Source organism: Marmota monax, unplaced genomic scaffold, assembly GCF_021218885.2.
Source record: "Marmota monax isolate L192 unplaced genomic scaffold, Marmota_monax_Labrador192_F-V1.1 WCK01_AAM20220418_F8-fsc00074, whole genome shotgun sequence".
Taxonomy (NCBI): Eukaryota; Metazoa; Chordata; class Mammalia; order Rodentia; family Sciuridae; genus Marmota; species Marmota monax.
In genome coordinates, this window is record NW_026694232.1 from 9,320,676 (window position 1) to 9,336,676 (window position 16,001).

The 16,001-nt window shown below is 41.3% G+C and overlaps 1 protein-coding gene across 2 annotated transcripts in view; it reads right to left on the bottom strand.

The window, feature by feature from the left end:
• The window catches only part of Lamp3 (lysosomal associated membrane protein 3), a 38,604-nt gene that overhangs the window by 14,173 nt on the left and 8,430 nt on the right, over window positions 1–16,001 (bottom strand). For both annotated transcript variants that reach the window (XM_046466866.2, XM_046466865.2), the window contains exons 3-4: window positions 15,261–15,389; window positions 1,770–1,827 (exon numbers count right to left, since the gene is read on the bottom strand). In XM_046466866.2, coding sequence (XP_046322822.1) covers window positions 1,770–1,827; window positions 15,261–15,389 — 187 coding nt within the window. The remainder of the gene's footprint in view (window positions 1–1,769; window positions 1,828–15,260; window positions 15,390–16,001) is intronic.

Below are 16,001 nucleotides of genomic sequence, written 5' to 3' on the forward strand. Positions count from 1 at the left end.
CTTTGGGAGACTCACTGGACTTTTTTGGAAGCATGACTGGTCCAGTAGTGAACACTGTAGGAGCCCCCCATGGGTAATTCTCCATACAGCAGCCAAAGTGAATTTATAAACATAAATCGGATATATCATTTTCCTACACCAAATCCTCCCACAGCATCCTTTCACACTTTAGAATAAATCCAAAGTCCTCAGTTTGCTTTCCACACAGGTGCTGCATACTCCAGCCTGGTCATCCCCCAGACCTCGTGGGTTGTGAGTTCCCTGTCTTGGGTGCCGAAGTGCCCTGCTGGTCCTTAGGTGCTATAGTAAGCCCGCTTGGTACAGCCTGTGCATCTATTGTCCTGCCATCAGAAAAGAGCTTGCTCAGGCCCAGATAGTCCTAAATGGTGATATCTGCTCAAACCTCACCTCTTCAGAGCTGCCTTCCTCCCCTGAGGATTCCCTAAGGCTGATCAGAATCAGCTTTCCATTTCTCTCCACTACTCATAGAAGGTACCAGCCCTTAATAGTGTCCTATAATTTAATGTGTTCGTGTGGGGTCCCCTCCCTTTCCAGAATGTATGTTCCATGAGTGCAGGAATTATCAGTTGGAATAATTAGGGATCCCTAATGGCTAATAACAAATGGAGCTTGGCCTTCTCTTTATTTTCATAGAACAAGTGTGTGATCCCAAGTGTAGAGAATAATTTGCTCTACTGAAACAGCCCCTTTGAAAGTAAAAACTCCCATTTTTTTTTCACTTCTAAACTTTTTCATACTGAGAATGGAGGCTGAGGGGCTGTCCCTTGGCCCTGACTGCTCTAGGTAATCTGAGACTATGACATATTTCTGATTTACACAGCTAAATCTACATGTTTGTCTCCTGCTTTTTGTTTCTGTGTCCCTTCTCTTTTAAAAGTTTTCTGTGACTAAGTGAAGTGGCACCCCTTTAATCCCAGCAATTTTGAAGCCTGAGGAAGGAGGATGGCAAGTTTGAGGTCAGTCTCTTCAACTTGGCAAGGCCCTAGGCAACTTAGTGAGACCCTGTCTCAAAAGTTGGTGGTGGGGTCTGGGAATGTAGCTCAGTGGTGAAGTGGTCTTGGGTTCAATCCCCAGACACTGCCCCCCCCCCCAATCCTCCACCCCCACCAAAAAAAAAAAAAAGTTTTCTATTCTCCTGAGTCCTGGAAGATGAGCTTTGAAACAGAAAGATCTCTATCTTTCTTCCTCAGAGCTGGTTTTGAATAAAAACCTCTTTTTCTTTCTCACCAACCTGCCTCTTGCTTTTTTTTTTTTCTTTTTTTCTTTTTTTTGGTACTGGGGATTGAACTCAGAGGCACTTACCCACGAGCCACATCTCCAGTCCTTTCTATATTTTATTTAGAGAGTGTCTCACTGAGTTGGTTAGGGCCTCGCTAAGTTGCTGAGGCTGGCTTTGAACTTGTGATCCTCCTGCCTCAGTCAGTAGGAAGCGCATGCAGGTAGCAAATTCCCCCAGAGTTCTCTTGCAGGCTACTTCATTATTATTATTATTATTATTATTTTGTAGTTGTAGATGGACAGCATGCCTTTATTTTATTTAGTTATTTTATGTGGTGCTGAGGATTGAAAGCAGGACCTCACATGTGTTAGGCAAGCGCTCTGCCACTGAACTTAGCCCCAGTCCCCTACTTCCTCATTTTGTTTCTTAAAAAGCAGCATCAAAATTAGCAGATTCAAAGATATGAAAAATAAGCTAACCAGAAGCAGAGTATTATGGCTGCTCGAACAGCCATTCTCTAAGTACCAACCTGGATTTGAGACGGTCAAATAGGCTTCCACTTCACTGATATAATACGAATTTTCTTCCTGTAAAACAGCAGCGTGTTAACCTATGGGTCATCTCCATTTTTATGTTTATGATTCTGGCTTACAAACTTGTGTTGTCAGAATTCCAGCTATTATATCATTGATGTGGGGGCTGGGGGCACATGGATACTGAACCACAATGGTGTTAGAGAATTTCAATAAAATAAACACACCATATCATAAATATAAAAAATAAGTAATGGCTTCTTTCTGGCCCTGGACTTTCTATGGCTTACTTGTCACTAGACCCTGAAACTCAATTCCACTAGTATAATTTGAGTCCTTTCAGTAGTGCCAAGTTTCCCCTTTGAAGTGCAACTACATTGGGAAGGTGAAAGGGTTGGAGGGACACATATGAGCTTTTCTAATAATTTATGTCTAAGGGAAGGAGTTCTTAACTTGACAGCACTCATCCCCAAGGGTAAAATTCATGGGATACAAGAACCCTCTGGAAAAATAAAGTATGCAAAATTGTACATGCATTTTCTTCCATGAGATGTCAATTTCTTGAAAGAAATTAATAGGCCCATGTTCTCAAAATGGTAAAATGGGACCCACAGGAGAGATTCTGGGAAGAAACCTTTTACCTTAGAAGAGGACCCCAATTTAGAAACACAAAGTAATATCACAAACTTTATTTAGGGGTAGTCCTTTTGGACAAAACAAATGAACTACAAAGTAACTATAACCTCCTCAGAGTGTAAAACAATCAAAGGAATTGAATTGGGGTATGAAAGGGTAAAATGAAAATGGAATTTATTTCTTTGGTGCTGGGGATTTAATCCTTGGGTATGATGCATTCTATCATCGAGCTACAATGTCAGCCTGTTTTCTGTTTTTTTTTTAAAATTTTTTAATATTTATTTTTTAGTTTTTGGTGGACACAACATCTTTATTTGTATGTGGTGCTGAGGATCGAACGCAGGCGGCATGCATGCCAGGCGAGTGCGCTACCACTTGAGCCACATCCCCAGCCCCTGTCAACCTGTTTTCTGTTTTTTAAAGTTGGTGATTTAGACTATTCTCATATGAAAGAAGTGCAAAAAGTGGCAGAGTAATCAAAATTGGAATCTGAAGTCAAATTACTTTTTAAAAAGTTTCCAGTCTAGTTGTTAAAGAAATTTAATATCCTTCCTTCCTTCCTTCCTTCCTTCCTTCCTTCCTTCCTTCCTTCCTTCCTTCCTTCCTTCCTTCCATACTGGGGAATGAACCCAGGGGTGCTTAGCCACTGAGCCACATCCCCAGCCCTTTTTATATTTTATTTAGAGACAGATATTACTAAGTTGCTTAGGGCCTTGCTAAATTGCTGAGGCTGACTTTGAACTGTGATTCTCCTGCTTCAGCCTCCTGAACCGCTGGGATTACAGGAATGCACTACTATGCCTGCAACAATAATAATTTTAACTGCATTATAATCCATTTGTCTATTATTCATGGATGAAATGATTCACTGCATGTTGTTTTAGCAAGGTCACCAATACTGACACACTGACCTCTAGATCCTACAACTTTTTGATTCACTGTTATAGTTTGGATCAGGAATATTCCCCAAAGGCTCACGTGATAAAGGCTTGATCCCGGCTGGTGGTGCTATTGGGAGGTGATGGAAACTTTAGGTGGGGCCTAGTTGGAGAAGTAGGTCACTATGAGGTTAGCATCTTTGCTCCAATAACCTCCCTGCCCTAATGTTCTGCTAATAGGCCCGGAATCATTCAAGTCAAGTCATCATGGACTGCAAATTCTGAAACCAGAAGCCCATTAAATATTTCCTCCTCTTAATTGATTTTGTCTCAGTGACGGAGAGCTGACTAACACATTCACCTACTATGCTAAGAGCCAAGTATATGATGCATGGCATTTTTGGTCGAAAGGTGACGCCAGCTAGCCATTGAGATGATATGATTATGTTAAGATTTGCATTCATATGGATATTGGACTCCTACTGTTCACCTAGGCCGGCTACTGGACTCCTGGAGAGTTCCCATTGGTTGGGGAAGTACAGTAGGAGGGAGTTCCGGAGGAGGAGCTCTCTCTGCGGGTCCGGGAGGAGGCTGCATGGGTGGATTGAAAATCTTCCCGGGCGCATACCGGACATTGGCGGCAGTTTCAAAAAATAAAGTTTGTTCCTGCTTGAGTGGCTCGTGATTTTGTGCCCAGCCAGACTGCGGCACTACTACGCATGCACCTCTTATCTCATGCAAGGCACCTCCATGTATTGCTTTAGTTAATCCTCACAGCTAGGAAAGGAAATGAAGGTTCAGTGCCCAAGGTCTTATCCAAGGTCACAGCCCTAAGAGGTAGCAGAGGAAGATAAAACCTTCAGCTGCCTGTGTCCAAATCTAGCTTTAATTTCTCCTTTATATTTACTCTATGCTGGGCATTGTTCTAGGCCATTGTTCCAAGACCAGACTGCCTCTCTTGAAGTGCTCATTCTCAAGGGGCTTGAAGGCAAGTGGAACAATGTGCTAGACTAGCTATGACCTAGACCTTTTTGGGTGGCTTTTCTACCATTTATTCTTTATTTGAGATTCTTTTATAAAGGGAATTACTTTAGGGCCCATAGTTTGGGTTACAAGACTCTGGTCTATCCTAAAGGCAAAGGGGACCCCCTGAAGGGTTTTAAGCAGGACGGTGATGTAAGCAGGACTTTGTGATTTTGGAAATGGCTTAGGCTGTGGTGTGAGATTAGTTTAAGGCACAGCATAACAGTTACTGTGGGGAGCGATGATGTGGATCAAGATGTTTGATTGCCTCGTGGTTGTGGTGCACTTGCATTGGGATCCCTCTGTGCAAAAGTACAGGTTAACATTGCCCAGTTGCTATGGTGACATCCGCCCATGGTCACTCTGTGCAAAAACTCAGAATTATCAGTTTTAACCCTGAAACTCAGAGACTGACTCCCAGAGAGAGAGGAGTCTGAGCATAGCAAGAGAACCATAATGTCTCATCAGAGTGTGAATTTCAAGCCTGCCTGCTTTGCAGAAACTTTCCCACAAATAACATTTTTTTCTAGGGAGTGCGTACTGGGGATTGAACTCAGGGGCATTTGGCCACTGAGCACATCCCCAGCCCTATTTTGTATTATATTTAGAGAGAGGATCTTACTGAGTTGTGTAGCACCTTGCTTTTGCTGAGGCTGGCTTTGAATTCAAAATTCTCCTGCCTCAGCCTCCCAAGCCGCTGGGATTACAGGTGCACATCATCATGCCTAGCTCTACAAATAACATTTTGGTGAAAAAAAATTATATAATAAACGTGCTGAGCTAGCTCTGGGTCATTGCATCACCATCCAGATGTAATATCTCACTTGGTCTCCATTTTCTTTCTATGTGTGCCTGTTTGTCTCTTCTAATCCTGCATTGCCCCTTGCTGATATCTGAACTAACCATTGTGCAGGTGGAGGCAAGTTGCCAGACTACTCTGAGCCCTCTGGAAAACCTTCTGGACCCTTCTCTTCCCTTTAGCATCTCTCTGACCCATCCTCACCTAAGGAAAGGGTGCTTTGCATTTCTACAAAGGTCCAGTTTGCTAAGTGAACTCTTTTGCCTGTGTTACCCCATTTGCAATATCCCCCAACAACAACCTCCCAAGATAGAATGCATATTATCAGCCGAGTTTATAGCTGAGAGCAAAGAGGTTCAGAGGAGTTAAGCATCTCCCTCAGATTCACATAGCTTATAGGTGAAACCAAGCAGGACAGTGATTACAGGATCCTTTCATACTGTGGGGATAGGTGAAAACTTTGTTATATGAGAACTTTCTTTTCTTTTCCCTGGAATGCAGGAGCTTATAACTGTGTATAGGAAGCAGAACTGGCTACATAAGGGATGTGTGGGGTCTTACACAAAGTGAAAATGCAGGGTCTCATTTAAAATTCATTAAGAATTTTAAGAGTCAACAGCAAATCATTAAAGCAAGCATGAACCCTTTCAAATGCACAGATTTCACACTGAGGAAACCAGCCCCAACAGGAAGGGCTGTCTGTTCTTGGTCCACAAGAATCATATTAATACAATCAAGCTAATGCAAACAATGAGGCTTTGCTCAAGAGATGGTTCACATTCACTGTGAGTTCTTTTTCATGACATTATAGGTCAAAGTCTAGAAACTTCTATCTTGCTGCCTCAAAATTAGCGAAACATTGACTGGGACTGAGCTGATGTCTGTCTTTAGGCTAAAGGAAAAGTATGTCAGGTGAACTCATGTAAACAGGGGGATGTTTAGTTTTCTTAGAATTCTAAGTTTTACATAATTTATACTGCTGATCCCACGTGGATCTTACTCAGATAATGGTGTCCACCTTATTCTGAAGAGTTATGTTACAGGATGTAAAGATAAAAAATTGTCTTAAACTACAGCAAAACACATTTTTAGATTTGGAATTCAAAATCTGGCATAATTCAAATAGGAACAGGCCTGAAGTATATTCTATAGGAGGGTTTGCAAGCTTTTTGTGTAAAGAGCTAGGGAGTAAATATTTTAGGCTTTGTTGTTCCCTGATACAATTCCTCAAGCCTGCCATTGAGCAGCCACAGAGAACACATAGACAACTGCGCATGCTCCAAAACACTTCATTTATGCCCCTGGAAACTTGAATTTCATATACTTCCATGTCAAAGATACCCCACTTCACACACCATTTGAAAAATGTAAAAATCATTTTTAGCTTGCTGGCTATACATTCTCAGGTGGAGGGCTGGATTTGGTCTGGGGATCACTGTTTGTTGAACCCTGGTCTACACCATCAGTGGAAAGAAAGTTAACGAGTCAGCCAGTTGGTTATTGCTGAAGGAATCCACGTTATAAACAGAGTGATTAACTTTCTAACTGGGAGAACAAAGTGTTGCTAAGAACTTTTTAATACTAATTTTGAAACATCTTCTTGTCCCCATATTGGCATCCTTTAAGTTGTCAAATCTTTGTCCTTAACTTTCGTTTTTTACTAGTTCAGTAAATGAATGGGGATAGTAACAGGAATTCTTTCTTAGGTTGATATGAGGATTAAAGAAAGAAAACCATGGAAGAAACTTAATGCAGAACCTTCACGTACATTTTAATTGATGTTATTTATAGTGCTGATAATAAATTAGACTGCCCCTTCCCAAGTAAACTGTTTCAGTTGAGATCAATGATAATTTTTATCTATTTCCCAGAGCTCAGCTCTAATGGCAAACACACACACACACACACACACACACACACACTCACACACGGTGGGGGGACAAGCAAGTGAGCTCAATTTAGCTCTGTTAATTGAAGAAAAAAAGCTAACTTCCACTCTGCCGGATGCGGGTGGGTGAATGGGGAGGAAGTCTGGGGTTTGGGAGCTATTTCTTTTTGTTGTTTTTGTTGTTGGAGTTGTGGATTGAACCCAGGGCCTTGCACATGCTAGGCAAACATTCTATCACTGAGTAACATCCCCCAGGTGTCAGATTTAACCCAAACCCTGGGGAAATGACGTTTAGCACTTCATTTCTCTGAGGAGAGAGAATATGTGGCATTATTTCCCACCAGATGTTTTTCTCTTTTGGGGTTTGGGTTAGAAAGTGACAAACATATCTACTTGCTAGACTCTTGAAGATGAAGTGAAAACCCTCTTTTTTAACCATGGGTATTGGCTGAATGGGCGTTAACTGATAGGTGCATGCAGCATTTTAGCTACATGTAAGAAACTTAGAACAGAGTCTTCACTTACATTTTAACTGGTGTTATTTGAATGGATCACATATAAAAGTCTCACCTCTATACTCAGCCAATGGGATGCTGACACCATGCTTCTCACTACTGGTGTCTGAAAGAGCTCTCTGAATATCTCATCAAAGAGATCCTAATTCCTCAAGGAAACAATATCTTCCTTAGCAAGCTGGTTTCTACAGCAAGACCCAGGATTCCAATACAAGTCAGCCCTTCAGGTCTTTCTAGGAAGCCAGCATGCCAATGACCAGCATGCCTTGAGGTTCTTCTGTTGAGAACCTTTTATAAAAGGTGCTGTGGGAGGCACATAGTCGCAGATACTCAGGGTGTGGATTTTTATCTTCAACATTAATTAAGACTTTTTTTGCTCAGCATCATAGTGACAAAAAAAACAAACAAACAAAAAACCTTTGTTCTAGACAGAGGAAAAGGAAGCCCAAGAGGCTGTTTCTCCTGATCTACTTTTTCGGCAATTTGGCCTAGAGTGCTCTGCACAATTTAGATTCACTCCTTTATTCATTCATTTGTTCATCAAACATTTGCTAAAGAGATACTATGTATAAAGTCAGTGTTGGACCCTAGAGAGAAAAGTGAACCAGCCATAAGTTTTGTCTTCAAGACGGCAACATGGACAAATGCATTAATGAAGGTTGGGGAATAAGACGTGGAGACTTGAAACAAAGAGGAGAAATTCTCATCTTTACAGGCTAATGATCACCAGGCCATCTTAAAGGATGAATTCAAAATTAACAAAATTCAAAATTAATTAATAAATTTTAATGAATGAAAATAAATAAAAAATTAATTCAAAATTAATTAATTATAATTAATTAAAATAAAATAAAAATAAAAAAATAATTAAAAATTAAAAGGTGCTGAGGGTACAAGGGTTGTTCTAGGCAGAACATATAGGAAAGCAGGGCACGAAATGGCATGGCATACTTGGAAAGTTCTGAGGGTATTAATGTTTGAACACTGTTAAGTTATCAGGAGCCTAGCTCATGAGTCAGGAGGACCCCAAACACACCACAAAGGCTCTGAAGAAAACGCCAGATAGATCATAAACACTGATGTCAAGACCTGGGATGGCCAGTGTACTGCTTGGCCCATTCCCCCTTTCCACATGGTGATTGATTTCCCCATGTCCTGGATCCAGGGCTAGAGGCCTGAAGCTCCCCAGTCAAAGTAGAAGGTGAGAAATGCATAATGTTTTTTTTTTTTTAAATATATTTTATTTTTATTTATTTATTTTTTTAAAGAGAGAGAGAGAGAGAGAGAGAGAGAGAGAGAGAGAGAGAGAGAATTTTTTAATATTTATTTTTTAGTTTTTGGCGGACACAGCATCTTTGTATGTGGTGCTGAGGATCGAACCCGGGCCGCACGCATGCCAGGCAAGCGCGCTACCGCTTGAGCCACATCCCCAACCGAGAAATGCATAATGTTGAATGTAGAAAAATACACTCTCCCTTCTATATCCATGAAGGGTTGGTTCCAGAATCCCTCTTAGACACCAAAATCTCAAAGGATGCTCAAGTCCTTTATATAAAATGGTGCAATATTCACAGAATATTTGCACAACCTCCCTTATACTTGAAATCATCTCTAAATTGCTTACAATATCTACTGCAATTTAAAAGCTATGCAAATAGTTGTTAAACTACATTATTTTTAAGGGAATAATGAGAAAAAAAGAAGTCTGTACATGTTTAGCACAGAGGAAAATCTTCTTCAGAATATTTTCATGAGCTGTTGATCAAATTCATAGAAATGGAACCTGCAGATACACAGCGCTGACTGTATATCTCTACAAGGCACAGGATGGTGTTTTAAAACAAACTTATCTGGGCAGGAAGGAAGTTGTGGGAAAGAGGGAGAGGAGGTATGTTTATCTTGACCCTAAAAGATCTGAACAACTTTTGGTATATTACCCTAATCAAATGGGACGTTGACAGGAAAAGGTTTTCAGTTCTCTAAAAAGTGAAACAGAGGGAAATCCATCTTTCGTGACCCACTGCGGGCCAGTGGTTCACATATGTGAGCCTGGCCCACCTCCACCATGGTCCTCAAACTAAATCCTGATTCACCCTGGGACCCACAGTTCCCAGAGATTATCATAAAACTCTTGAGACCAAGGGGGTCTCTGGAATAAAGGGTTTATTAACTGTTACAGATGTAGCCAGAAAAAGTCCAGGTCCAGATCCAGGGATAAGCTCTCACAAATTCCAGCAGTAGGGCTTAAGATAGAAGCAGTGCCCACTGAACCTAGAGCTACAAACATATTCGTAACAAAAAATTGGAGGGCTGGGGTTGTGGCTCAGTGCTAAAGCACTTGCCTCACTCATATGAGGCACTGGGTTTGATCCTCAGCACCACATATACCACATATAAATAAACAAAATAAAGGTATTGTGTCCATCTACAACTTAAAAAAATTGGAGAAGAAAAGCACAAGCTATTGACCTCTAACCTATCTTTGTGGGAAGCCATTCTCACACGTGATTGGGCAACTCCCGGATTGGGTGTGAGGGGCTCTGGCTAAACTGTGTCGGAGCTTTCCCGACCCTCTCCTGGTGCGAGAGCCTGTGGGGGTGTGACTGACCACTGACCCTGAGGCCAATCACTGACCCTGACCTTGGAGTGCTGCCCCCCTCTACCTTCATTGGATGGAATTTTCCCCTGAATTTCTTGTTCCCCAATAAAAGGCCACTCCCTGGCGTTCTCTCTCTCTCTCTCTCTCTCTCTCTCTCTCTCTCTCTCTCTCTCTCTCTCTCTCTCCTGCTAGCCCTGAGTAATCCTTGCTGCCCTACCGGGTGGTTCGAGGTGTGAGCCAGAGAGGTGAGAGCCATCTGGGACCTGGTCATAGAAAAAGGTAATTGAGTCTGGGTGTTTATTTTGATCTCACTAGCTAACCTTTATGCCAAGAACCTCTTTATCTTGGCTATAGATAAAGAGGGCAGGACAATGTGAAACAGGGAAAGCTTGGGGATAGCACAGTCCATAAGGCACAGTGATGGTTGGGTCTGGATTGGCTGCAGCTGAAAGCAGAATGAGGTGGCTCTTAGAGGGTGGGGATGGGATTTGAGTGAAGGTTTTAATAGACATTCAGGATTGTGAAATGAGCTTCTTTTTTTTGGGGGGGGAGGGGGGTTTGGCTTGAGCAACTATGGCCCTTGTAGTTAAATTTAGAACATTTCAAAATTTGTTTTTTCTTACCCACCCACTCTTAGAGAAGAGGAAAAGAGGTGCAGAACAGCTTACAATCTGTTCATGGTCACAGAGCAAATGAGAGGTCTAATTGAAGAATAATAGGGTTAGGTGGCACCTCAGAAAGCAGATTTTCTTTATGTTGTTGTCACTTGTAGTATTTCAATTAAAAAATTTTCAAATTATTAGACATAATTTGAAACCCGGAACTAGAGCCTGTATTTCTTTTATATTCTCCCTTATACCTGGTTCATTGTTCACTGGACCATGGGTCCCCACTGTGTAGGGACATAATTTTCTTTATGTTGTTGTCACTAGTAGTATTTCAATTAAAAAAATTTGCAAATTATTAGACATAATTTGAAACTCGGAACTATAGCCTTCATTTCTTTTATATTCTCCCTTATACCTGGTTCATTGTTCACTGGACCATGGGTCCCCACTCTGTGTGTACTTGAGCTAAAGACAGTTAAGAAGAAGCAGGTGCAGAAGAATTCTCTGCCTTCCCCCAGGTCCCTAAAGGCAAGATATAAACTTTTAGAGATCACTTTCTTCTCTATTTACCAAGAAGGACGAAAGTGAGTCACTGGAGACCACTGGAGACCCACATCAGCTGGGAACCACATCAGAAGAATCTACAAAATCAATCTTACTAACTAGCCTTTATCTACCAGTAGTTTCCCCATATATTTACCTTACCACAGTTTCCTACCTGTGAAAGCCTAAAGTAGCTTTTTTTTTTTTTGTCTTGTCACATCTCTAAAATTTATTGTTCTTTGTTGAAGATGTTATAAGCCAGAGTTCTAAGCCATGGCTTTGAGTTATCTTTCCTGGAGGTTTCTCCTGAGCAATGTACACAGTACACATTAATAAATGGCCTTGTTTTCCTCTCACTAGTCTATCTTTTGTCTCCAACTTATGGGAACAGATTTATGAGGTTTGCAAAAAAAATTACATTTCCTCTCCAATAGGACAAAGTGGATATTCGGTAAATTCTTACTGATGAATGGGTCAATGCATTAGGCCTGCTCATAAGTATCTTACAACTCGGTTCTTGTAACATCTACTATAATATAATGAAACATAAAGTCATTCTCTAAGGTCCTCCTTTTCTCTAGAGCAGTGGTTCTCAAGGGTGATTTTGCCTCGTAGGGTGTGTCTCCTCATTACTGAGGCATGGTGTATTGTCACTTGGACACATTTTAGGTGTCAAGTTCTATTACTGATACCTCCTGAGTAGAGACCGGGGATGGTGCTAAACCTCTGACAAAGCACAGGACAGTCCCCAAGATGACAATTTATCTGGCCTCAAAAGTTAACACTGCTGCTGTTGAGAAATGTAAATTCAGAAAGCAGCAACATTTGAAAAGAGACAGATTGAACTGTAGAGCCCATTTTTCTTTTGGAAAAATCTGAAAGGCTTTCTTGCTGTGTATTTCATATAATACATCTATTAGGGCAGAAGTTACAACATCAGGGTCCATAAGATAAATCTAGCTTGTTTTGTTTGGTCAGTATGTGTTCAAATATTTTAAACGTGTTACCAACACTTAAACAAATATTTTTTTACCTAAAGATCTGAATTTCTGCCTTTTCTTGAACAATCAGAAGAGCTGGAAACATTGGCCTCTTGTTACCACTTGAAAGAAGTGTGTGTCAAATATTTAACAACTGGCACAGTAGGAAGCCACTCAGAATGGACACCTGGCCTTTCCGGATCAAGGTTCCCCAATGGATGGACCCTGCGATTGGCACTGTGATTGGAGCTGAGGAGTGGTGGCTGCCTCTGGGGACGTGGACATTTTCTTCTTCCTCCCATGTGTCTCCTCATTACTGAGGCATGGTCTATTGTCACTTGTCATTTCATGCTTACCTTCACGTTTTTCTTATTAGATTAAGGGGAAAATTAAATCTTTCTTATCTCTAATTAAAGCATTTTAAAAGTTAAAAACATGAGACTACCTGTTTCCAGGGGAAAAATGTTTTTATTAGCTTGCTTCATTCATTGAGTTCTATGCTTAGCTTCTACAATCCTTGAACTTGGAGTTCCTGTTTGGCTGAAACAAATTCTTAAACAAATGCAGAAACTTCCCAGGCTGGCAGGCAGTTTTACCTTCTTCTTCTTCTTCTTTTGAATTTTTTTTTTAGTTGCCGATGGACCTTTATTTTATTTACTTATATGCAGTACTGAGAATTGAACCCAGTGCCCCACACATACTAGGCAAGTGCTCTACCACTAAGCCACAACCCCAGCTCAAATTTTACCTTCTTGAAGCTTCTTTGCTTCCTCCTATGCTGAAACCAAATCAACTGCCTGGGAATCTGTGCTGGGGATACAGTAACTAAAGTGGGCTGGCTAGTGAGATTCCGGCAAAGCAATTAGTGCAACACCTTGGGGCCACAGATGGAGAGTGGCTTCCAAAAGGTGGGTGAGGCAGGGAGGAAGGAGGCCTGTTGGTGCTTTTAGCTTCATCTGGGCCCTCATTTCCTGCCCATACCTCTGCAGGGAGAGAAAATGTGGAGCACAGAGGATTTTCAGAAAGGCAGGGATTCTACACTCTGGTGGAGTTTGGTTAACCAGAGTCCAGCCTGAAGGCCTTGGAAAGGCAGGGTCAGAGCATCAGGAGACAGGGGGACTTAACAAAAAGAGAGGTTGAAAGGCAGCCAAGGAAACTTTGATTGGCAATTCTCCCTCAGGCCTGGTGGCAGCAGCCATAATGAGACACCGACAAGTGTTGGAGGTTTTGGATACCTTCCTCTCAGCAATTATTCCTTCACACATTGTTCTGAGCAGTGGTTCAGGTGGAAGCGAACCCTGTACTGGAGCATAAATGCTTATGTCTGCAGCCCCTACCATTTTTTCAAGGTGAGTCTTAAAGAAATTCCTGACACCTCTAAAGTTTAATTTCAGTTGCCCAGAGATGGAGCATTAATTCTGCTTTAAGTGGTCTTCTGGGATGAAGAACTATATCTTTAGCATTTGGTACCAAAAAGAAATCCCTGACTTCTCCAAAGCAGGTCTGCCTTGATCAGAAAAGTATACAACAGGAGAATAAAGCCCTAGGAGATTAAGTTAATAACAAGAGCAACAATAAATCAACAAATCACCCTTTATTGAACAAAATAAGGGTATTAAATAAAATTTTTAGGAGGCCACTGGTTTGGACTGAGCTCCTGCTCCAGGTTCAACAGACCCAACCACAATGGAGTTACTCATGCTGAAGTTTCAGGCCACCAAGCCAAAACCAAGTTGTTTATCTGATCTTCCCAGAAATCCAGATAGAGAGAAAGAGATAGTAGCCAAATCCTCACACAAGCTAGTTTTGGGTGGCACAATGAGGAAGTCCCCTCTACTTTAACCTTTATAAGAAAAGTAACTTTGAAATAACTGATTTGCATGTTGTTCTCTTTCTGCTTTCCTCCCTCTTCTTCTGTCCATAAAGTTAATCTCCTCTGCTCAGCTCACCAGAACCCTCATTCTCTCTGATAGAATGAGGTGTTGGCCAATCTAGAGTCATAAATGAGAGATCATTCAGATCTTTAAACTAGATTTCTTATCATTTTGTCATTTGACAATTCTTATGTGCCAAGCTCTGTGCTAGACAATTTACATATATCACTTACAATCTTTAAAAGGGTTTTTTATCAGGTGGGTCTAATTATTGCTATTTTACAGATGAGGAAGCAGGCCCCCAACTGGCCTGAGCTGAGCTCTTACTTGGCCTATTTGAAAGAGACCTTGGGGAAAATCTCTCCCTGGAGAGTAGGATGATAAGATTTTCTGGTTTCCAGGACATTTGCCTAATTAAGTCACTGCTGTGACAGCTGATGGCTATCAATCTCTGCCACTTACTGTGAGCTGGGCATGCATTTGATAGATCACTAATTCCTTTCCCACTTTTTTTTTTCAAATAATAAAATAAAAGCTTAGTCAGGTTAAAGTACCTGCTCAGTGTCAGAAGAGCATGTGACAGAGTCAAATTGGCAGCTGCCTCTCTTGACCTCAGCACCCATGCCCTGTCCACTCTATGCTGTAGTCTACCCCTTCCTGAATATGTTCTGGAAAACCCAGAACCTGATTAATCCTGTAATTTTACCTTCTGTGGTTGGAAAGAACCCATTGTGACATTTGGTTTAGGACGTAGGATAATCCTGTTGAATCTGGGGTTCACTGGGAATTTTTCTAGATCTCCTCGTGTGTACAACTTCCTCCTTTGGTGGTTTGCAAGGGGCACTGGAGGCTAGGTTCCCCAAAAGCCAAGCCTCCCCTGAGAGGCATTAAAGTCTGTCTTGGCCTGCACAGAGGAGGCTGAAGGGGGATGAAAGCAAACATACAATGTCGACACTTCCCTCCTCTCCATCCCCACACTCCTCATTCTTATCAGCAAAGATCTCAAAAGGCTCTGAGGTCTGTTTCTGCTGAGTCTTGGACAGAGGTGAAGCATTGCATCACCAGGCCCCAGGGCAGGGCTAGGGGTAGGGCGACAGGCAAAGCCACACTGGGGCCAGCTGGTAAGAAGAACCCCACACCTTACCTTGGTAAATGTGAAATTCACAGATCCGCCCTTGAAATTCAAGAAAAGGCTGGAATTTCGGGACCCACAGTTCCCAGAGGCTTGGGTTGTGTTGGGGTCGATGTTGAAGTATCTCGGAGGTGAAAAAGCCTAAACCGAATAAGAAAGATCAACTTAATGAGAGATAGAAGAAAATTCGAGCAAGGGAGTCGAAGCACAGACTAGTAAATGAACTAAGTGGACATTCGCTTGAGAACTGGGAAGACCTCAGATGGATGACATCCTCTCCCTTCCAAACTCATGCTCCAAAGCTTTCTTCAAGAAGGCATTTGCCTGTGACAGGAGCTCCTTGACAGGTGGCTTGTGGTGGAAATATTCTTGATAAACTTGTGGAATTTAAATTTTGTTCAATTAAGCAAGTTGAAAGATGAAGGATCTGTGTTCTGGGGTACTCCTGTTTTCAAATGAAAATCTGGGTATGGAAGTTTTCTTTGAAATCATAAAAACTATGAAAAAGGAAGGTTTTATTTTATGTTGATTTCTTTCTTTATTTTTGTAGCAATGACAGTTTATTTTAATATACTAAACCAAAAATTAACAACTTCTTTCTTTGAAAAAAATCTGAATCCTGTACATGCAGGGTTGGTTTAAATGACCATAATGTATTTAACAAAAAACAAATTGTTATAACCCATCTTATAAAGATTTCTATATAGAGAGTAGATGCTAAATAATTTTGCTGAATGATCAGATATTTAAAAA